Genomic DNA, 22,248 nt, shown 5'->3' on the forward strand with positions numbered 1-22,248 from the left:
CTCACACTCAGGCCTTTTTGCTGGTGCGTCCAGTGCACGGTGTTTCACAGCCACAGGACTCATATAGAGAACAGTGGCGCTCACTCGCGCATACATGCAAACATGCACGCTCAAGTTAAGCAGCAGTCATGTGGCACACACAGTTGCCATGTGACGACTCCCCCCTCCTCCCCCTCCCTCCTCTCTCCTCCTATCTCTCTCTTTTTTGGAGTTATGCTTATTGTGGGATGTCAGTGACTACGCTCATTACTATTATGGGATGCCGTGCACGGGGGTGGGAGGAGGGATAGGCGTATCTATGGCAACCCTGGTTGCTAAGGGAGGGGTGGAGGTAGGTGTGTGTGTGTGTGTGTGTGTGTGTGTATGTGTGTGTGTTTGGAGGAATGGGGAAGACTGTAAGAGAGGGAGGGGAGGATGGAGGGGTGAGTTGACTATTATGGTCTGTACGTTGCAAGGTAACTATGCAGAGTGGGGGAGGGGTGAGCGAAGTGTGTGTATGTGTGGAGGAGGGAGGGAGGAGGGGGGGTATTATTATGGGATGCCTGCCCCCTGATCTCTTTGTGTGTGTGTGTGTGTGCGTGTGTGTGTAGTGTGCGAGGAAGAGAAAGAGGAGACGGCGTCGTCGTGCGCACACGCTGCCACAATTATATATATTAAAAAAATAATAATAATTAGAAAAATTTAAATTCCGCCGTTTACCTTGACAGAAAAGAAACTGCCTTCAAGTATCTGCCTCCAACATAAACTGAGTTGGATTCAAGTTGTGAGTATCCTCCAGTTTTATTGTTAGTGTTTCATTCCGCGGGGCTGAGGTTGTGTAGAAAAGCTGCCGCTTTGTGTTGCTTGTTAAGTTAAAGGGTTTAAATGAGGAGGGTGAGATTTGTTTAGTTTCTTTTCTCCTCCAGCCTGAGCCGAGCTCCCCCCCTGCTAGCACGCATGCTAATGGGACGGGGAAACTAACGATAGACAGGGGCTAAAGGTGGCGTGTCAGCAGGGATGGAGTGAGGGGAAAAGCCGGGTAAAGTTTGCGGTTTATTGTTGGTGGAGGAGGAGGGAACGCATGCGGTGAATGTTTGTGCTTCCACCGCTGGATATTCACTTCTTTTTCTATTTCTTCTTGTTCAAACCTGGCCGCCTGCCCTCCTCCCTCTTGTCCTCGTAACTACACAACACGACCTGGACAGATTCGAGCAAGACTGGGTCACAACTCTGGATCACTACCACCGGCTGGTAACTTTATTTAGTTAGCTAAAGTGCTAGCTAACTAAATAGAAAGTTTTCCTGTCGGCCGCTATGTCTGCGAGCGAGGATGACAGGGACGACTATGGAGCCCCGGAGGACCGGCTGGTGCACGGTAAGCCCGGGCTCATTTGTTAGCCTAAATTGCTAAACGTTCACGCTGCTTATGTGCTAGCATGAGCAGATGTTTTTGACGTTCACATCAATCATGTACTGTTAGCAACATGCTAAGCTAACCGATGCTAACTACCGGGTAGCTAACATTAGCAACAACATTAGCCGCTTTCACTAATGCTACACCGGTGGAAATAATCAAATATTTTACCCTTAATTTTCAATCGAGGGGTAGAAGTAGCGGAAGGAGGCATTATCGTGTAGGCACGCCGACTGACCGGCATGTTCCCGGGGCCTAGCGTTAGCCAGCTACCGGTATTTTTTTTACGTGTCGATGACAAGATGGAGGCAGCCAGTTAGCTTGAAAGCTGGCGTATGACGTTCAGGAGCACTCGCCTCCTCATGGCCGGCGCCTCCGGTTTGAGTGCGGGAAAAAGTAAAAAATAAAACAGCACATCACAGCTTCAGCTTCTGCCACATCTAAGCGTTTTAATGTCGCCAAAAGTCCCGCTATGATTCGCGGGACAGTGCGGCAGAAGATCGCTTTGTTTACTGTTTGTTTAATTCTCCCGACGAGCACGGCCGGCGTGCACACTGCAAGCCCCGAGAACAAATAGTCCTGCAAGTTAGCTTCAAGTGCTAAAATCGATCTTAAATAGGCGTCAAACTCCCCAAATGCCTTCCGATTTTACTACTTTGTCGAACGATGCTGCATAAAGAAAAGTCGATTTGGGCGGGAAACCATTGTGATCGTCAGAATAAATGGACTTTATTGTTCTTCTGAACACTTCTGTTAATGTACATTTCATAGCGTTAGATAACTGCAACTGGATACTGACATGGACGCAGGCAGACACAAGAGAAGGGGCCAGCAAGACTGCTAGCAAATAGTATGTTCCTCACAGAATCACCAACCGGTTTATTTTCGATCATCTCCATCATGTAACGAGAATCAAACCTACTGCATGAATATTTGTAGCTGATCAGCTGACCTGCAGACAATACATGTGTTGTCTGCATCATCTTGTCTTGTAGTTTATTGAATTTCTCATACAAGACAAACTAACCCCATCACTTTGTTTATTTAGCATGATTTACGGTTCAACTTGAGTAAATGTTAACTTAAAAAATAGAAAACCTTTCTATTCAGTCAACCTCCCATATAGCTTTAATCAATACATTTCATGTTGCAGACTATTGATTGTGCATGCTAAACTGTCGTCTTCTGTTGATAAGCTCAGTAATAAGTGTAAGAACAAACTCAAATGTTGAAATTCGGCCCAGAGCAATACAAGTTAATCTTCCAGACTTGTATGTTGCGTGAATGAAATCTCGTCCACTCCTGTAATCTAAGTTAATAAACATGTTTACCATATAGATTTATGTAAATATAGCTGTGTAGAATTCTGCTCTTGAGCTGTTCCACTTGAATCTCAATTAAAAGAAGGGCCTCAAGTTTTGAAATTGACCCCAAAACAGCATTTGATTATTCAGCTGTTTCATGTCTGTCATTAATCTTGCCTGTGACGATGTACACATGATATATAATTTCAGCAGAAGCCGAACTGTCAGCTAATAGTGTTTTTAATCTTAAAGCGTGAAATCATGCAGCTCCACATGCACAGACTGAGAGAAGGAAAGTAAAAAGCAATTCTGTTATTGATGAGTTGTTTTATCACCAATTTATTTCTGTCATTTTTCAGATTCATCCATTGATAAAGAATGTTATTGAATGCAAACCTGCAAAGTGTAGAATTACCATCTATTATGGTATCCAGCTTCTGTCAGGAAGTCTGAGAATGCTTAGTTTCACCCCAATCTCAAACAAAATCACTTAAGATGTGACTATTGACCCCAGAATGTAATTCATGTGGACTGAGTTGGATTTTTTTCTTTGTTTTCCTCTTGAGAAAATTGAGAATATGGTTTTCTTTCTCACTGTTTATCAGTTATGTTATTGATCTTTTATTACAGGTGCAACGTTAACTGATCTCTGCAGAAGTTTTGGCAGTTTTCATTGAATCAAGTTTTATTTTTAGTTACTAGTGAAGCTGAACTGCCGTGGACGACGACCCCGTGCTATCTGGTGCAGTGTGACTGTCACACTTGACACTTGAAATTGATTTGAAAAAGCCGGTTAAAGGTTAATGATAGAAGATACGTGTGTCACCCTTTTCTTAGGTCCAGCTGATGTTTTGAAAGACTCTTGTTGAAGCAACGAGTCTCTTGTTTAATGGACAGAAAAGGGAAGAAATCAGGGACTAAGTCTGGATAGTGGCAGCTGGATAAAAGCTGTTTGACATTTTCAGTGTGCACATCCTACAAATGCATCCCATTCCAGTGTGAGATGTATTGCTATAAAGCTTTACTGCAATATTTTGGGTTTAGTTTATTTTGCTAAAGGAGCAAAGATGTACCAAAAGCTAGGAATAAAGTTAACCTTATTAGTTAATCACAGATTCAAATTTCATCTAAACTTTATCTGGGTGAAGTTTCAAACTGGAAACTTCGATGTGGAATAGTTTATATTCAGCTCAAGAATATTCTTTTACAAAGGAAGTACTTGTAAATTCTCCAGTCTTTGTCTGTATGTCCTTGTTTCTCATGACCATGCTGTCTCAATGGGATCCTTTCAGTAAAATCAGGATTTTAAATCTATTTTGTATAATAGTGACAAGAACTTAATTATCTTTTGGCCGCTAACAGATTTGTTTCTCATTGTTGAAAGAAACCGTCTCATATCTGAACAAAAGAAAATAAACTTTATTTCCTGATATAATTATGTTCAAGTAACTAATAACAAGGAAAGTTCCCAGTTGAGAAAAAATAATTTGGCTTTGACAGGTGATATTGTTGTCTTACAAATAAAACAATCACTAATACACTAAGTTAAAGATTTATTGACTTCTTAGATTATAGTGACTTGATACAGTGATTTCAGTGGTACAGATATTTTAAACAGTGTATCATTATGTAATCTGATTACCTGGAGATGCACAAATGCTAGTGTCACATTAGCACCTAAGTTTTACAAGTGTTTGTTTAGTTTTACCTTCTCCACGCTCCAGGATCTGTTTCTCATCTCGAACCTGCTGATCTGAGCCCGTAGATCTGTAGTACAGTTTCATCAGCTCTGCGTGCAACACTCCCAACGCAGCTCACTCTCCTCTATATGACCTAAAAAACTCATCACATTAAACCTTCCTTACCTGGTGCATCTTAATGGCGACTTGCCATTTACTTCTGTACCAAAGTCAATTCCATTAATATGCTGTGAGTGGCAGGGAGGGGGGGCGTCGGGCAGATCCTGCCGTCAGGCCTGCAGGAGGCCAGTAAATCACAACGACTAATCAGCTGGAAATTACTGTTTTAACCTCGCGAGCAAAACTCTTCAAAATCACCCCCCTAAGAGCAAGCTGTAAACGGACACACTTCCTCAGACAGCCAGTTTATACTGGACTAGTCATGAGTCTCAGGGCCTTAGCTGTAATTACTATTAAGCCTTTTAACCCAGAGCAAATGCGGTCACAGTCTAGCAGGAGGTAAATGATCCCGTCGAAACTTAAACCTAAACCCAAAACAAAAAGAGCCAATCTGATAATGACCATTAAATCCAGAATCAAGATGGCGTTAGCCTGGGACGTCCCGAGGCGAGATGTCAGAAATCCATAAGAGACAATTTATTCATTTTCTGTGGCTCTGAGAAACACATGTCCATTTATTGGAAAACCACGCTGCTGTGTGTTGATAAAAGTAGGTGTGTTCACCAGAGTTCAGCTCAAATCCGAGATCCACTGATGTAAATCATGCAGAACGTCCTTTCAGGGCCTGAATCGGACAACACTGGAGTAACCGACTCCATGATTCACTTAACTGGTTATGCACATGTCCTCCGATATGCACTCTCTATACACAGCTCGTCATTTAGCAGTGTTATCTTCCAGTGTCTCTTGTTTGTGTGCCGTGACCAGGAAATGTCTTTGCCGATCTGATTTATAGACGATGAGGAAGAGGAGATCTCCGAGAATGAGACTCCGAAGGTGAAGAAGAAGAAGAAGGCCAAGAAGAGTCGAGAGAGCAAAGGCAGCAAGAGGCGGTCACGCAGAGAGGTGAGGAAAAACGAGTTTCTCAGATTGTTCCTCGAATGTCTTCTCCTCTGTTTTGCCGACCAACGTTCTTGCTTTTGTCGTTCCAGGAGCTCGCCATCAGTTCCCCAGAGCCCATGGACATTGGCGGCGTGGAAGAGGCTGAAGACGGCGGCCATGCCCAGCGCTCCGACAGCGAAGGAAGCGACTACACTCCAGGACGGAAGAAGAAAAAGAGGGGGAGCAGCGGGAAAGAGAAGAAGAGAAGCAGCGCCGGGGCCGAGAGGAGCTCCTCGAAAAAGAAGGAGCCCGAACCGGAGGAGGACGACGACGACGACGATGACGACTCTTCGGTAAGAAGTAAAGCAGCAGCGCATTCGAAGGATGGATGTTTTGGGTTGTCATGACTGTCAGGCTGCGATTACGTTGTAGTCTCGCAAAAGTGTGTGAAGACAACTTTGACTGTTTTCCAGCTGTTACCACCACATATGCTTGTTTATCATAATATAGAAGAGAAGTCTGAGCCCCGTCTGTAGTTGTATGAACTTATTTTACCAAATAACTGGCATGGAGAGAAAATGCAAGGGCTTTCTATGAATTCCTTGTGTTGAAAAGATGTGAAAACAGCTTTGGGACATGAGACATGTGAGAAACATTGAAATATAATGTTTCTTGGAGCAAAAAAGATAAAATGTTTTGCATTTTGAAGAGCTGCTCCTACAAAGTGTTGTTCAGATGTCTGTGGTTAGTAATGTGTGAGTTACTAAAGGTTAGCACTTGTCAGTCAAGATGAAATGTCAACACGGACTGCAGATAATTCTCATTTGGAGAAGAGCTGATGCTATTTAAGGCTGATAATGCTGACACCAGCCTTTATGGATACATGCTAATGTTGCTCTCAGAGGAACTTCTTTCTTTTTCCCTGTCTGAGTTGGTTTGTCCTCCAGTGAACAGGAGTTTAGAGATTTTGTCACTGAGCTGCCCTTCGCTGGAGACGGCAGTAATGGCGAAGCTAAAAGTGCTTTCATTGAGCAGAACAGAGCGATGGCAGACTTCAGTTTTTAATTTGCACCAAATTTAACAAATCAGCTGAAACTTAAGCTACTGTACCTGAATGATTCATTTTGTAATAGTAACCAGGGACTAACGGTTACTGCTGAAGATTGGTTGATAGTATTCCTCTTCAAAGTGTTGGCGGATTATAGCGCTCAGCAATTTGGAGTCTGCTAACCGAGCGTCTCCCCGAATGCTGCTTAAACTGCAGCATAATTGAACAGGAAAGTAGGTTCAAATCTGTAAAGCGAAGCGTAATAATCAGTTTTTGGTGTGAAATGTAAGCTGAAGTAAATGGGTCAGCGTTGTTTGAAAAGCCTGCACAGGCGCAGGGTTGGATGCAGGTGTGCCGCACTGGTGTTTTTTGGTGGATGTGATACCAGAGATGGTTAAACAAAGAACTGCGTCTGGTGGACTCGCAGCACGCCGGCCAATAGGGGGCCTTGTAGTTAATGACACTTATGCAAGGAGGGGGTGTGAGTGTGTGTGCGTGTGTGTGTGTGTGTGTGTGCGCGCGCGCGCGCGTGTGTGTGTGTGTGTCTGGGATGGGTGTGCAAGGCATATATGCTGTTACCATAGCAACTCTGCCTGGCGCAGCACTGCACTGCGCACTTGACCCTCTTTTCTTTTTGGTTAGATAAACACATTTTGATTCATCGGCAGAGCGGACTCGGGTCCAGTTGTGGAAGCAGATGAGGAGCGAGGCAGGGCGGCAAATAGGCAGGAAATGGGGCAGGAAACCGGGTGTCTTTATCACAGTGGCGATGGCTCAAGCCAAACCCTGCGCTCACCTTCAAAGGGGTTTTGAGACTTTTATTATAATGGTTTTATAAAAACCAGAATGATTGCAGCTCATCTGAAGTGAGCTCCTTCAGTCTGTGTGTCATTGAGATTTCCTGTCAATTAATCTGTGGATCATTTTGAATGAAAGATCAGTTGGTTGTTTTAACCATGATTTTTTTTTTTTTTTTTAATAATAGAACGTCCTTCATACCCACTGCCCGCAAACCAAAGAAGGATATTGCTTTTAGACTGTTTCTAGGTGAATTTCTTCACACTGAGCAGGCTGCAATCAGAATGTCAGACTTTTAGCAATTCCTCATTAATCACTTTTATTCCCCATTAAATAAATGTTCTTGGACAATTCAGAGAATTAAGCCTCCAGGTTCTTCGCAGATCAGGTTTTAGACGTGGCAGTTGCAGTTATGTAAAACGTTCTGGATGAATGGATCAACAGTTTAGTTTTATGTAGTTTACAAAGTAAACTCTTCCCAGTGAGCTGACCAGAACTGAAAAATATCAAGTTTATTGTGATGATAAAGGAAGCAGAAGCTGACCAGCCTCTGAATCTCTTGGTACTTTCCAAATGGTGAGAATTACCAGATTTCTTACTGTCTCAGCACAGACTTCAGGTTTCAGGATGAATTACTCACTAGTTTGGCTATTTTTACATTTCTGACCTTTCAGGAAAAAAAAAAAAGTGTTCCCAAAATCCTGACAGACAGACGTTCCAGAGTGGCAATTCTTTACCATTAAAAATCTTGGACCACCAGCTGTTCCTCACTGACATTTCATTAACAGTCGCCGTCTTCAGGGTTTCCTGTGAACTAACCAATCAACCTCACAGGCACTGAATTAGCAGCTACATCATTGAGCGATCCGGCGTCACTCCCCGCAGCGGTCGGCATCAGTTATTGAAGCATTCTCTGGCTCGTTGGATGCTAATTTTAGAGCCTCTTCAGTGGCCACTCGAAGCTCTCAGCCATTCAAATGTGGCTCGGTGGATGAGTTATTTCAGAGTGGCCGTTGTTCCACTGTTTGGCGGAGTAATACTGAATAAGAAGAGGTGAAATAATGCCTCCAGGTGACGGTGGCACTCTGCCGTTTGGCTCTTATTGTCACGGATTTGCTCCGATGCGTTGATCACTCTGACTGCGTGTGGACATTTCAATCTCCCAGCAGGAACATCTCACCTAACAAAAAAAAAAAAAAAGAGGGAGGGGAGATTGTTAGAATAATATACCTCATATTTAGTTCTGCCTGTTTTGACATGTCAGACCAGCTTCTCCAGACTCCATCTCCGTCCAAGCGGAGTGTGGGTGAAACGGGGTTTACTGAGGACAGATGGGCAGTCCATCACAGGGACACTTCATCACTTAAGTCTCTAATTCATCAGAGAATTACTGATGCCTCAGCGCTTTTAATCATTTTCAGTGCACCTCTCATTAGATTAGATCAGGTTCAAATGATACAGCTCCTTATAAATGTTGATATTAATCTGAATATCAATGCATTTAAGGTTAAGGTCCAAAAATGTGCACTTGAGGTTAATTGGTGACAAGATTAACTTTGTTTCGGCTGAGTGGAAGCTTAAAGTGGCCTGTAGATTATTTAACTCCTTTAAAATGTGTGGATAATCATTCTCCAACCTGTGCCTTCCTGTATCAGAGGGTTAAGACAAAAAGCTGTTCTGCACAAACTGGGGAAAAAAATATAAAATTTGTCCGATTTGAGAGTTTAACCTTCTTCAGTAACTGGTAACAGGGTGAAATCAGTGGAAAACCCTTCATGGCTGCGCTGAGAGTCCTCAATCAAACATATTTTATCCACTGCATCCATTTCAGAGTGTTGAGTTTCAGTCGGGGGTCTTCTTATGAGATACGGCAGTTTGAAAATAAGTTTAAATGAATTGTTTGTTTTGAACTGTTTGTACGAGCCAAGGATTGTTCAACAATACTTGATTTTAAAACCATCTTGACTATTGACATTTCTTCTCAATTTTTAGCCAGAGAGTTGTGAATTCAGGTGTTTTAGCACCTCGAATATCAACAATTCAAGCTGCTGCCGCCGCCATATTAACGGCGATTGTTGTTTTTCTCCTGGAGGAGCCGAAGTCGTCTTCTCAGCTGCTGGACGATTGGGGCATGGAGGACATCGATCACATCTTCAGTGAGGAAGACTACCGATCCCTGACCAACTACAAGGCCTTCAGCCAGTTCGTCAGGTACGTGAACACGCTAATTATGGTCGCGGCAGGCTTCTCACAAGGTGCCGCAGGTTACCTGTTCATGCTCTCGCCATTAGAACACGGCCTGCTCGTATTCTCTCCTCAGGCCTCTCATCGCAGCCAAGAACCCCAAGATCGCCGTGTCCAAGATGATGATGGTTCTGGGCGCCAAGTGGCGCGAGTTCAGCACCAACAATCCCCTGAGGGGAGCCGCCGCGGCGAACGCCGCCCTCGCCACGGCCAACGTGCCAGCCGCCGTCGACAACATGGTGGCGGAGGTCACGCCGGCCGCCTCTCTGCTGGCTCCACCCGAGCCCCAGCAGGCACCTGCACCACCACCACTCCGCAAAGCCAAGACCAAGGAAGGCAAAGGTACATTTCAACTCTAAACTTACATGTTATCGCGTCTGCCGTGCCTCACAAACCCGAAGCCTTCCCAGTTTTCCACATGTATTCAGTTTTAATCTAATGTCCTAATGTCTGCTTTCAGGTCCCAACGCTCGTAAGAAGCCCAAACCAGCTCCGAAACCACAAGAGAAAAAGAATAACGCCAAGACAAAAAAAGTGGCTCCTCTCAAAATCAAACTGGGAGGCTTCAACAGCAAAAGGAAACGCTCATCGGTACGGCCGTCTTACTCGCTGTCCGCACAATACACTTGTGTTAAGGCGTGAAACGCTGAGCTAAACCTTCCCTCTGGTGCGCGCAGAGCGAAGAGGACGAGCCCGACGTGGACAGCGACTTCGAGGACGGCAGCATGAACAGTGTCTCTGTGTCCGAGGGCTCCAACAGCCGCAGCAGCCGCAGCAAAAAGAAGCCGTCCAAGAACAAACCCAAGAAGAAGAAGGGTAAATTGGCTCGTCCTCTTATCCAACGTGCAAACATGCAGAACAAAGTGAGGCAGTGTTCCTCGGGGTTTCAGCGGTCTGTTTTTGGTTGTTGCTGAAAGTTTCTGCACTTGTTGTACTTTCTGGTGTTTTTGTTGTTTTTAATCTGCTGCTTCTCTTGAACTCGAGGCCTGATGAGTGGTAGAGAAGCTCTCCACACCAGCTCAGACAAGTTTTTTGGATATTTCTCACACAAAGCGTTCAATGTTTTAACCTCAAATTGAAACCTTTTCTACAGTATTCAATTACAGTCAGTGAAATGTTCAATCGAAACTTCATCAAAGAAAAATATTGAGCGTCTTGATTAAACTTTAGAGTGAAGAGCCTCTCAATCAGGCCTTAACGGCGACTCAGTCCTTTCTACAAGTGGATTTTTCGCTCCTGCTCATAGAGTCGTGTCTACTTGTTTGGATGCTGTGATGTTTCTTTCATGCGATGTTTGAAATCAATGAGCAATACTGCGGTGCTGGTGCATGAACACTTAATATCTACCGCAGCAGAGTGAGGCCAAACGGCACGCAGCCTGACAGAATGAGGCTGCCAGGAGAGAAAAACCTAAAGCTTTATACGGATATCTGTGAAATTAGCTTATGAAAACAGAAGGCCCATCAGATCCTAATGCACACACACTAAAATACAGATCTGATTGTGTGCGTTCACGCAACAATCCGCACATCAGCGCCACACTCTGCCACTACTTTAGCCGTGCGAGTTTTCCCAACTCGTCTCATACTTGTTGTGCGGCACAGAAGAGCTGGACCTCTTCACCTGATTCGGCGATGCTTTCCTCGGTGAGTCAGAGCCGCTGCTCCACCTGTTGAGCCGTTAATAGCCACCGATGCACACGACATATTGAAGATTGCAGGTTAAGTGTCGAGCGGTGAATGTTAATGACTGCGTTCAGTGTGCAAAGCATTGACACCGTGAGAGAAACACACAAACAGGCACGAATACAACTTTTTTTACACTACAAGCGCATTCAACTGTGCAATATATGGATGAATGCGCAAAATACAAAAACAGATGTGAAGTGAATACGATGCCATTCACAAATCGGACGTTTAAACACACGAAAGCTCAAAAAATAGAAATACATTAAAGTATCTATTAAGAAGCACCACAATAGAGTTTCACTAATACATACAATTAGAAACATGTTCCATGAGCACGATGTATGGAAACATACACAATATCACAGTAAGACATGAAGTTCAGGGAGTAAACAAAAAAAAAAAAACCCTATAGAAGCTCAAACACACTCTTATTAGTCACTGTGGCTGAGTCAGCGGAGAGTGTTATATTTAGTAGGACGACATCTTCGTGGGGGTTGTTGCCTCCTCCGTAGCTGTTGTCACAAGATCGAAGCTCTGCTCCGACAACGTCACACACGGATTTTCGTCGGAGGATAAAACCGGTCAGTCTTCACTGGAGAAATCCGCTCGGCTGTTTTGGTTTGCCTGAGAGAATAGAAAGTGAAAGAGTTGGTTTTTTTTCTGTAGTTTTCTGTTGGACTGAAACAAGTTCAGAGATTGAAGTTTTCACAACTGTTCTACAGATGTGAGGAGGAGAAAAGGGTTTTCTTTATAGGCTGAATAAAATTACTGATTCTTGAATTGCTGTTTGCAACAATGACTTATTCCTGCATCTGTTTTTTTTTTTTATCTTTTTCTGATCTGATGGTTGATTTTTGTTTTTCTAAATAATAGCTTGTTGGTGTTGTTGTATTTGAGGGGAAAGGGTGACTCATGGTGTGGGATTTCCTCTGAGAAATAACGGCATCAAACTCGGGTGTTGAGGGCGAAGCGGTCGGGAGGCGTTTTGGTTGAAACTATTTGTTTCTCTTCCTCGCCGACAGAAGCAGAAGATGGCGACGGCTACGAGACGGACCACCAGGACTACTGTGAGGTTTGCCAGCAGGGCGGGGAGATCATTCTGTGCGACACCTGTCCCAGAGCGTACCACATGGTCTGCTTGGACCCCGACATGGAGAAAGCACCGGAGGGCACCTGGAGCTGCCCGCACTGTGTAAGCAAGCAGCTGCACCTTTTGAAAGCCAGATATGTGTATCAATGTGAAGCATGATATTAGACAAGAAAATGTCTAAAACCATCTGAAACGCATTCAGAATATAGTCACAAATGGTCATCAACACGTCTCCGCCTCTCTCAGGAGAAGGAGGGCATCCAGTGGGAGGCCAGAGAAGAAGCCTCCGACGCAGAAGAGGACAACGGCGAGGCAGGCGAGATGGAGGAGGATGACCACCACATGGAGTTCTGCCGGGTTTGCAAAGACGGAGGCGAGCTGCTGTGCTGCGACTCGTGTCCCTCGTCGTACCACATTCACTGCCTCAACCCGCCGCTCCCCGAGATCCCCAACGGAGAGTGGATCTGCCCCCGCTGCACGGTGAGTGGATGCCACGGTGGGCCGCCGTTCAGTTAATGATCACTGGTGATCAAGGTGAATAAATGAAACGACCCCCGCGCTCCTTCCTTCCAGTGTCCGCCCATGAAGGGGAAGGTCCAGAGGATCTTGACGTGGCGATGGGGCGACCCCCCTCCCCCCACGCCGGTGCCCCGCCCTCCAGACCTCCCCGCCGACGCCCCGGATCCCGCGCCGCTGGCCGGCCGCCCCGAGAGGGAGTTCTTCGCCAAATGGTCCAACATGTCCTACTGGCACTGCTCCTGGGTCACAGAGCTCCAGGTGAGCGCGAGCTGGTTCACGCATTTGTTTTGGAAGCATGAAAAAAAAAAACCACCTTCTGTTTCTGTATCTTCTCCATAAATGACGTCTTTCTGTTTTCCTCCCGGCTCTTCGCAGCTGGAGCTGCACTGCCAGGTGATGTTCAGGAACTACCAGAGAAAGAACGACATGGACGAGCCGCCGCCCATCGACTTCGGAGATGGGGAAGAGGACAAGAGCGTGAAGAGGAAGAACAAGGACCCCATGTACGCCCAGCTGGAGGAGAAATACCTCCGCTTTGGCATCAAGTTCGAGTGGCTGATGATCCACCGCATCCTCAACCACAGGTCAGTGAACAGCGCTGCTGAGAGAGAAGAAGTCAAGTTTAAACTATATGAGAATTCTTTTATTCAAAATATGTGCAAGTGTGATAAGAAGTATCCTCAAATATACAACCTTTTTTTACAGTGTGGACCGAAAAAATAACGTTCACTACCTGATTAAGTGGCGAGAGCTGGCGTACGACCAGGCGACCTGGGAGGCCGAGGACATGGACATCCCTGAGTTTGACACCTACAAGCTCCAGTATTGGAACCACAGGTGAGCTTAAGTTCAAGCGCAACAGCCAGAGCGAGCTGCAGGGGACGGGTTTAACCGTGTGTGTGTTTCAGGGAGCTGATGATGGGCGAGGAGGGGAGACCCGGGAAGAAGATGAAGGTGAAAGGTCGGGTGAAGCGGCCGGACAGGCCTCCAGAGAACCCGGTCGTAGATGTAAGTCCAGGTCCATTTCTTTGATCGTAGTTCATAGAAGATATTCATCATATTATCCTGATGCATTGTCAAGCTCTTCAACTTCTTTTATGTCCACAAAACATTTCAGGAGCCAGATGTAAAAAATATCTCAAGATCAAACTTCCTCTGAGGGGAAGTGCAGCAACAAACAACAACAACAACAAAAAAAAAGCAAAAATGATAGGATTACGAATTATTTTCAAGTAAATTTTGTTTACTTTCCTGGATTTATCTTGCTGATTGCTTTGATTTCACCAGTTAAGGCTTCATTCACCTTCCCTCCGTTTAAAATTAAGAACTGAATAGACAGTCTCTCAATCAAAGACATTTTAATTCATTTTAAAAGTTCTGAAGAGCAAACTGTGTCCAGATTATTTACCTGTTTATGCTTTACTAAGCCTCTACGTAGCAGCCAATATTCTAACTATTCCTCAAGCTGTGCTGCAGAGCGACTCAATAAACCATCTTGTGGTGAAACAGGTCAGAGCAAGCTGGAGAAACAGCTGGTCGATATACAAACAGCACGTTTCCTCGTGCTGAAAACAGTTTCTCGTCATGTTTTTTAATGTGTATGTAGTGAAATAGAAGACGGATGGCATTATAAAAAGCAGGCGTCCAAAGTGACACCAGCTGTACGTCCTTCTGTCCACATCGGGCTCGTCCTCTTCGCGCACCAGAGGGAAAACCATCGAACATTTCTCTTTAAATTAGTACAAAATGCAAATTTTTTTCCCAAAATGTATATTCTAGCACAGTGCGCTACAGATCGTCTTACAGCTGCTTCATTTAAGTCAGCATAAACTGTTTTGTAAATAAGTGTAATCCCTGACTGACTTAAGCAAAACTATTCTGACCAATTCATAAATTTGGTCAGAATAGTTTTTCTCTGGGTTTTGTAACAGACCTTCTGATTTTTGTCTGCAGCCGACGATCAAGTTCGACCGGCAGCCGGACTACCTGGACAGCACCGGGGGGACGCTGCACCCCTACCAGCTGGAGGGCCTCAACTGGCTGCGATTCTCCTGGGCTCAGGGCACGGACACCATCCTGGCCGACGAGATGGGTCTGGGAAAGACGGTGCAGACGGCCGTCTTCCTCTACTCGCTGTATAAAGAGGTGAGAGACTGTAAACACACACTCTGTCTGAACCGGTTTGTTTGGAAACGTTAGTTCAGTGCTCAAAACAGACAAATCCCTGCTTTAAAGTTTCTCACAGGCTTAATTTTGATTGAATTAATTGAATTTTTGGGTAAAAGTTGATTAAACCTGCTGATTTTAGTGCGGTTGTTGTCACATCTGTGTGGCTGTGCATCCATCTGTAGTCCCATTGGTCAGGACCCATCCAGCCATTTTGTATAAGTCAGGTGAAATCTGACGACATTAAGTTGGTTCCCAAAGAGTAAACATTCAGACACCCGTCGAGTGTGCAGCTGCTGCCACCTACAGGCGGGAGGCCATAGTGCACTTCCTGCTTCCACAGCCAGACCACCCCAGTCCTAAACCACTCATTTTTTTTAGTTTTTTTAATCTTTAATCTGCCCGATCATGCACTTTCACATAAAATGTTATTTTGCTCAAAGTAAACCTGAGATGTGTGACCAGTGTGTGTTTAGACTGACGCCTCTGTCTCCGCCTGCAGGGTCACTCCAAGGGGCCGTTCCTGGTGAGCGCCCCGCTCTCCACCATCATCAACTGGGAGCGCGAGTTCGAGATGTGGGCGCCCGACATGTACGTGGTGACGTACGTGGGAGACAAAGACAGCAGAGCCGTCATCAGGGAGAACGAGTTCTCCTTCGAGGACAACGCCATCCGAGGGGGGAAGAAGGCCTCCAGGATGAAGGTGAGAGGGAGGAAAAAAAACAAATAAACACTTAAAACACACTATGATCAACGCTCTTTGTTAATAAATGATGCTTATTGATAAACAGACCACATTATTATAAGTATTCTACTGAAATTTTAACGTCTCCAAAATGTTGAACTACTCAGAATTGTCAACAGTTTTGCGTTTTTACTGGTTAATGAAACCTGATTGTAAAAAAACAGAGCGCTGTCTCTATTAAATACTGTAGCGATCATAATGTTTGCTTTCTTCGCAGGGCTTCTGGCATTAATTTTTCTTAATCTGTAGAAATGCCAAACTTTATCAGCCTTTTTCACTGCACTACTATAGTTTTTCTTTTTCCTTTAGCAACTTTTTAAAAGCAGCTTATGTTGAGTTGTCGCACTGTATGAAACATCCGGAAAACTTGAGTCGTGTTCATGTCCTCCCACAGAAAGATTCGTCCATCAAGTTCCACGTTCTGCTGACCTCGTACGAGCTGATCACCATCGACATGGCCATCCTGGGCTCAATAGACTGGGCCTGTCTGGTGGTGGACGAGGCCCACAGGCTGAAAAACAACCAATCAAAGGTGCAAACACATGCAAATATCTCTTTTCTAGATGCATCTTTTTTGCTGTAGCTGCAAAATATTTTCTATTTTAAAGTAACGCCCTCATCGTGAGAAGCTCACTCGCCCTGGGACCGTTGTGAATGTGACTTTCTGTATCTCCCGCTGCAGTTTTTCCGGGTGTTGAACAACTACCCTCTGCAGCACAAGCTGCTGCTGACAGGAACTCCTCTGCAGAACAACCTGGAGGAGCTTTTCCACCTGCTCAACTTCCTCACTCCCGAGAGGTTCAAGTAAGTCCGTGCACGCACCGCCGTCACGACGCGGCCAGTCACAAAGCTGCAGGAGCTTCCTGCCTTCTTCATTTAGTTGTATCAAAATGCGGAAGCATTGGCACATTACAGCTGAAAGTTTTTCTGAGTTTTTGCACCGATGAAGCAACACGCACTTTACACTTGATCTGTAATCTCCATCTCCTTGTCATTTATCTGTTTAAAAAGCCCGGCCCGATCGATGCCTTGCTTTTCCATGAGGTTTGACCCGTTTGTGTCTGTGCCTGCAGCAAACTGGAGGTTTTCCTGGAGGAGTTTGCCGACATCGCGAAAGAAGATCAGATCAAGAAGCTGCACGACATGCTGGGTCCGCACATGCTCAGGAGGCTGAAGGCCGACGTCTTCAAGCACATGCCCTCCAAGACCGAGCTCATCGTCCGAGTGGAGCTCAGCCCCATGCAGAAGTCAGTCCACGGGCTTCATTTATTTTTTTTAATGTTTTTAGTCAGCAGCAGCAATTCAACACTCTGAGTAAAAAAAACATGAAAAGGAAAGACGAAGCTTAATGTTTGTCGTCTCTTCACAGGAAATACTACAAGTTCATCCTGACGAAAAACTTTGAGGCTCTGAACACCAAAGGAGGAGGAAACCAGGTTTCACTGCTCAACGTCGTCATGGATCTGAAGAAGTGCTGCAACCACCCCTACCTCTTCCCCGCAGCCGCAATGGTACGACCCGGCGCGCTCCCAAGAGCCGGACTTTAGTTTGACTTTTTCCCATCTTCGTTCAAGATGTATTAATGCACAAACTCTTTACATGTGACTGTTTGCTCTAAACAGGAAGCCCCGAAGATGCCCAACGGCATGTACGACGGACAGGCTCTCACAAAGTCTGCTGGGAAACTGCTGTTACTACAGAAGATGATGAGGAAGCTGAAGGACGGAGGACACAGGGTGCTGATTTTCTCTCAGGTGAGTTACAGTGATTTGAGGGTGTGTTTTGTTTTTCTTTCTTCTTTTTACTGAACGGTTTCTGTTTTTCTGCAGATGACCAAAATGTTGGATCTGCTGGAGGACTTCCTGGAGAATGAGGGTTACAAGTATGAGAGGATCGATGGAGGAATCACAGGAGGGATGAGGCAGGAGGCCATCGACCGCTTCAACGGTGAGAGCAGAGATGCGGACCAGGAATCGAACCTCACTTGCTATTTATATCGTTTTACAGCAGATTGTGTTGCTAAGAGATTTTGAGGTTTCTTTACTTTTTGAATTAATGCCCGCCTGACGGCGCACTCTGAGTCACTAATGTTACTCAGCTTCTCTTCAGCTGAAGTTATTGGAAATGTTATTTTGTTGCTTTTAAATAAAACCTCCTCCCAGCCATCTGGAATTCTCATCAGAAGCAACATGGCTGCTAATTTTTAGTGTTCACAAGTTTTCTAGAGATATAAAGAAAACTGTCGTATCTGTTTCTTCATATCTGTAGAAAGTTCTGTACAGTTAAAAGTTCTGACCTTTTTGGCTCACTCTCGGTGATCTTTCTTTCTCCTCAGCTCCCGGCGCTCAGCAGTTCGCCTTCCTGCTGTCGACGAGGGCCGGAGGTCTGGGTATCAACCTGGCCACCGCCGACACCGTCATCATCTACGACTCTGACTGGAATCCTCACAACGACATCCAGGTACGACGCTTCTCCATGCTCATCTTTATCCGCATCAAGGTGTCAAAAAACGTGGCGTGTAAAGCAGCTTATTCCTCCTCGTGCAGGCTTTCAGCAGAGCCCATCGAATCGGTCAGAACAAGAAGGTGATGATCTATCGCTTCGTCACCAAAGCCTCGGTGGAGGAGAGGATTACTCAGGTCAGCAGACATTTTCAATGGAAGGAACGTGGTTGGAAAGTTTCACAGTGATCTGATCGGTCTCCTCCGCCATCTTTTCTCTGTGCAGGTCGCCAAGAAGAAGATGATGCTGACGCACTTGGTGGTCCGACCGGGTTTAGGGTCTAAGACCGGCTCCATGTCCAAGCAGGAGCTGGACGACATCCTCAAGTTTGGAACGGAGGAGCTCTTCAAAGACGAAGGAGAAGGTGATTTTTAAAAAGTGGAAAACATCAGATAAAGAGCACGGAGTGAGCGACGGATGCTAATGTTTGCGCGTCTTCAGGTGAGAACAAAGAGGAGGACAGCAGCATCATTCACTACGATGACAAGGCCATCGACCGACTGCTGGACAGAAACCAGGACGCCACGGACGACACGGAGCTGCAGAGCATGAACGAGTACCTCAGCTCCTTCAAGGTGGCCCAGTACGTCGTGAAGGACGAGGAGGAGGAGGTGAGTGGCGGCGGCCGGCGGCCTGGAGGGGGATCTCGGCGAGACGTCGGCGTCTCATCGTGTCCCTCCGTCTCCGTCTCTCTCAGGAGGAGGAGGTGCAGCGGGAGATCATCAAGCAGGAGGAGAGCGTGGATCCGGACTATTGGGAAAAGCTGCTGCGTCACCACTACGAGCAGCAGCAGGAGGATCTGGCCCGGAACCTGGGGAAAGGCAAACGCATCCGCAAACAGGTCAACTACAACGACGGCTCACAAGAAGACCGAGGTGAGCTTTTAGTGAAATCAGACAGATGATGCACATTTTCAAAAAAAAAGATTAGTCCAAGTGCCGGTATTGTTCTTTAAAGGATTGTTTCATTTTTGTCTCGCAGCTGATTGGCAGGATGACCAGTCGGACGGCCAGTCAGATTATTCAGTGGCGTCTGAGGAGGGAGATGAGGACTTTGACGAGAGAACAGAAGGTAAGAAATGTTTTTTTGGTGACTGTGTGTAGAGCTGATTTGATAATGCAGGGTTTAAGCAGCTTCTGCTCGAAAAAAAGTTCAGTTCTTGTTTTGTAAATGTTATTTTATCCTTTAAATTTGATGCTTTCACATCTGTAAAACTCACCATGAGGCACAGTACTGTGTTTTTGCAGCAGATGTGTTGAGTTGGAGGGTTTTAGATTGACCACAGCTGTTTCCCCTCTGCAGCCAACTCTCGCAGGCCGAACAGGAAGGGCCTGAGGAATGACAAAGACAAGCCGCTGCCCCCCCTGCTGGCCAGGGTGGGAGGAAACATCGAGGTGAGCTGCTCGTCCGGACGCTCGCTCTCTCTGGTCTCTGTGTTGTACCAACGCTCACGTCCGACCTCCCCCGCTGTTTCCCAGGTGTTGGGCTTCAACTCTCGGCAGAGGAAGGCCTTCCTGAACGCAGTGATGCGTTATGGGATGCCTCCGCAGGACGCCTTCACAACCCAGTGGCTGGTCCGAGACCTGCGAGGGAAATCTGAGAAGGAATTCAAGTAGGAACCACAGAAAATGGTTTATATTAGAACAATCAGTGGCAGCTTTTTATAAATGCTTGGACCAAATACACCCTCCCCTCTCTCTGTTTATCTATTTCACCGTCTCCCTTGTTCTCTTTACTGTGATTTACTTCTCTTTGCTTTATTTCTCCCTCCTTACTTCTGTTTTTTCCTTTTTATTACATTTTTCCTTTTGTTTCTTCTCATTATTTTTCACCCATTTCTCTCTGAGCTCTGTTAATTCTCTTCGATCTAATCATTTAATCACAGGTTCTACCTCCTTGTCTTTGCCGTTATTTGCTGTTACAGACTGTACTCTTTTAAAGTCACAGTTTAATCGTGGCTTTGTGAAAAAACCTAAAATCTGAGTCGTCTCGTCTCTCCAGGGCGTACGTCTCGCTCTTCATGCGTCACCTCTGTGAGCCCGGAGCCGACGGCGCCGAGACCTTCGCCGACGGCGTCCCCAGAGAAGGGTTGTCACGGCAACACGTCCTCACTCGCATCGGCGTGATGTCACTTATTCGCAAAAAGGTAAAAGAGAGAACTCTCGGCCAGCTTCCGACCTCGCCTCGATTCCAGGAAACGCGTGACGGTGTCTTAAACTGGTCGCCGTCTCGTTGTGCCGCAGGTTCAGGAGTTCGAGCACGTGAACGGTCAGTGGTCGATGCCCTGGATGGCCGAGCTGGAGGAGACCAAACGAGCCGCTGCCGCCGCCGCCGCCGCTCAGCCCGACTCTCCGGGGAAAACCCCGTCCACGGGCACGCCGGCCGACACACAGCCCAACACTCCCGCTCCAGGTAGGAAACGACCGGCCGCGTTGAAGATCAGGACAGAGAAGAGGATTTACATTAAGTGAAAAAGTGTTGGAAGAACCACAGTTTGGTTTGCAGTGTGTAAGACACGGACTCATCTTTTTGTAGTTGATGACGCCTCGAAGAGCGACGAGGCCTTGAAGGATGGCGAGAAGGATCTGAAGAAGGAAAGCGAGGCGGAGAAAAACGGGAAAGATCCCAAAGCCAACAACGAGGTGAATATACAAAGAGTTCAAGAGAGACGGGTTGAAAGAGAAGAAGTTGAAACGGGTCATTTTAATCTCCTGGTCCATTCCTGCGCAGGTGATCGCCATCCCGGACGACGACGAGAAGAGTCCGACGGAGGCGGAGCAGCAGGAGAAGAAGAACAGCAGCGAGGAGCCGATGGAGACGGACAAGCCGAGCAACGGCGAGGCGGAGAGCGCCAAGGAGAAGGAGAAGGAGAAGGAGGGCGAGGCGGAGGACAAGGAGGCCAAGGAGGGGGAGAGCGACAAGAAGAGTCCCGAAGGAGGAGAGGACACCAAGTCGCCCTCAGAGGCCAAGACCGAGGGGTCAGAGGTCAAAGCCGAGGACTCGGAGGTCAAAGGTAAAATCCAGACTCTCACTATTCCTCCTGCATCACCAGAGTTTATTTTATTCTGCTACAAAACATGAGATTAGTTTTCTTGAAGGTGTTTCTTAAGAACAGAGTGTTGTTTTAATGTTGACTGGTTAGTTGACGACTTGAATCCGTTTCCCCTTCAGAGTGGAACTTTTTTATTACAAGATTTTTCAGGAGAACATTACTTTTTAGTTGCAATCTTGAAATTTAACCTCAATATGTGATTGAAAAAGTGGTTAAAAGGTCAATAAACAGATGTGGTGAGTAATGGTTTTGCTCCTCTTGCTGCTGCAGAAGAGAAGAAAGAGGAGAAGCCGGAGAAGATGGACACGACTCCTCCTGCAGAGGAGAAGAAAGGTAGCGACTCCTCCCTCCGTCATTCCTCTCTCTGCGAGTCTGAGCTCTGGAAGTTCACCTCCTCATCCTCCCGCTGCAGAGCTCAAGGACGAGAAGGATGCGTCCAAGCCGGAGGAGACGGCCAAACTGCAGAACGGCGACAGCAGCAAGGAGGGCGCCACGCCGGCCGCCGCCGCCGCCACGGCCAGCGGAGTCAGCGAGGAGAAGAAGAAGGCGAAGAGCCGCTTCATGTTCAACATCGCAGACGGAGGATTCACAGGTAGTTCGACTTTAAAAATAGCCTCCGGTTATTTTGGACTCCAGTTCAGGGTCGAGCATTCAGCAGTGGTTCACGACCTTTAGGTGGGACGAGAATAACGAGAGAGTGGGCGGGGCCAACAGTGCTTCAGTGTTTAGATTCATTAGATTGATTCCAGTTAACCGTTGTAAAGAGGCTGACTTCCTGCAATAATCAATATGGTCTCTCTCTCTTTCTTTTCCTCCAGAGCTTCACTCTTTGTGGCAGAACGAAGAGCGGGCCGCCACGGTTACCAAGAAAACAAACGAGATCTGGCACCGTCGCCATGACTACTGGCTGCTGGCCGGCATCATACAGTATCCTTCTCTGTCCAGAGCTTTTCCAGAC

The 22,248-nt window shown here is 46.2% G+C and overlaps 1 protein-coding gene across 1 annotated transcript in view; it reads left to right on the forward strand.

Moving 5' to 3' along the window:
* Window positions 1-555: 555 nt before the first annotated feature.
* Window positions 556-22,248, forward strand: part of chd4a (chromodomain helicase DNA binding protein 4a) — a 23,240-nt gene continuing 1,547 nt past the window's right edge. The window contains exons 1-37 of the mRNA XM_030120428.1: window positions 556-763; window positions 1,185-1,354; window positions 5,353-5,462; window positions 5,549-5,791; window positions 9,377-9,495; window positions 9,605-9,870; window positions 9,989-10,119; window positions 10,206-10,344; window positions 12,239-12,408; window positions 12,553-12,786; window positions 12,880-13,083; window positions 13,201-13,409; window positions 13,531-13,662; window positions 13,734-13,833; window positions 14,779-14,970; window positions 15,494-15,694; window positions 16,131-16,268; window positions 16,419-16,540; window positions 16,810-16,983; window positions 17,106-17,247; window positions 17,359-17,490; window positions 17,566-17,683; window positions 18,072-18,196; window positions 18,283-18,375; window positions 18,464-18,602; window positions 18,680-18,849; window positions 18,936-19,113; window positions 19,220-19,309; window positions 19,541-19,632; window positions 19,717-19,850; window positions 20,240-20,384; window positions 20,482-20,650; window positions 20,774-20,880; window positions 20,969-21,251; window positions 21,561-21,623; window positions 21,703-21,882; window positions 22,109-22,217. Of these exons, the coding sequence (XP_029976288.1) occupies window positions 1,294-1,354; window positions 5,353-5,462; window positions 5,549-5,791; window positions 9,377-9,495; window positions 9,605-9,870; window positions 9,989-10,119; window positions 10,206-10,344; window positions 12,239-12,408; window positions 12,553-12,786; window positions 12,880-13,083; window positions 13,201-13,409; window positions 13,531-13,662; window positions 13,734-13,833; window positions 14,779-14,970; window positions 15,494-15,694; window positions 16,131-16,268; window positions 16,419-16,540; window positions 16,810-16,983; window positions 17,106-17,247; window positions 17,359-17,490; window positions 17,566-17,683; window positions 18,072-18,196; window positions 18,283-18,375; window positions 18,464-18,602; window positions 18,680-18,849; window positions 18,936-19,113; window positions 19,220-19,309; window positions 19,541-19,632; window positions 19,717-19,850; window positions 20,240-20,384; window positions 20,482-20,650; window positions 20,774-20,880; window positions 20,969-21,251; window positions 21,561-21,623; window positions 21,703-21,882; window positions 22,109-22,217 (5,414 nt within the window). The 5' untranslated portion in view covers window positions 556-763; window positions 1,185-1,293. The remainder of the gene's footprint in view (window positions 764-1,184; window positions 1,355-5,352; window positions 5,463-5,548; window positions 5,792-9,376; window positions 9,496-9,604; window positions 9,871-9,988; window positions 10,120-10,205; window positions 10,345-12,238; window positions 12,409-12,552; window positions 12,787-12,879; window positions 13,084-13,200; window positions 13,410-13,530; window positions 13,663-13,733; window positions 13,834-14,778; window positions 14,971-15,493; window positions 15,695-16,130; window positions 16,269-16,418; window positions 16,541-16,809; window positions 16,984-17,105; window positions 17,248-17,358; window positions 17,491-17,565; window positions 17,684-18,071; window positions 18,197-18,282; window positions 18,376-18,463; window positions 18,603-18,679; window positions 18,850-18,935; window positions 19,114-19,219; window positions 19,310-19,540; window positions 19,633-19,716; window positions 19,851-20,239; window positions 20,385-20,481; window positions 20,651-20,773; window positions 20,881-20,968; window positions 21,252-21,560; window positions 21,624-21,702; window positions 21,883-22,108; window positions 22,218-22,248) is intronic.

This window comes from Salarias fasciatus, chromosome 22, assembly GCF_902148845.1.
Source record: "Salarias fasciatus chromosome 22, fSalaFa1.1, whole genome shotgun sequence".
Lineage (NCBI taxonomy): Eukaryota > Metazoa > Chordata > Actinopteri > Blenniiformes > Blenniidae > Salarias > Salarias fasciatus.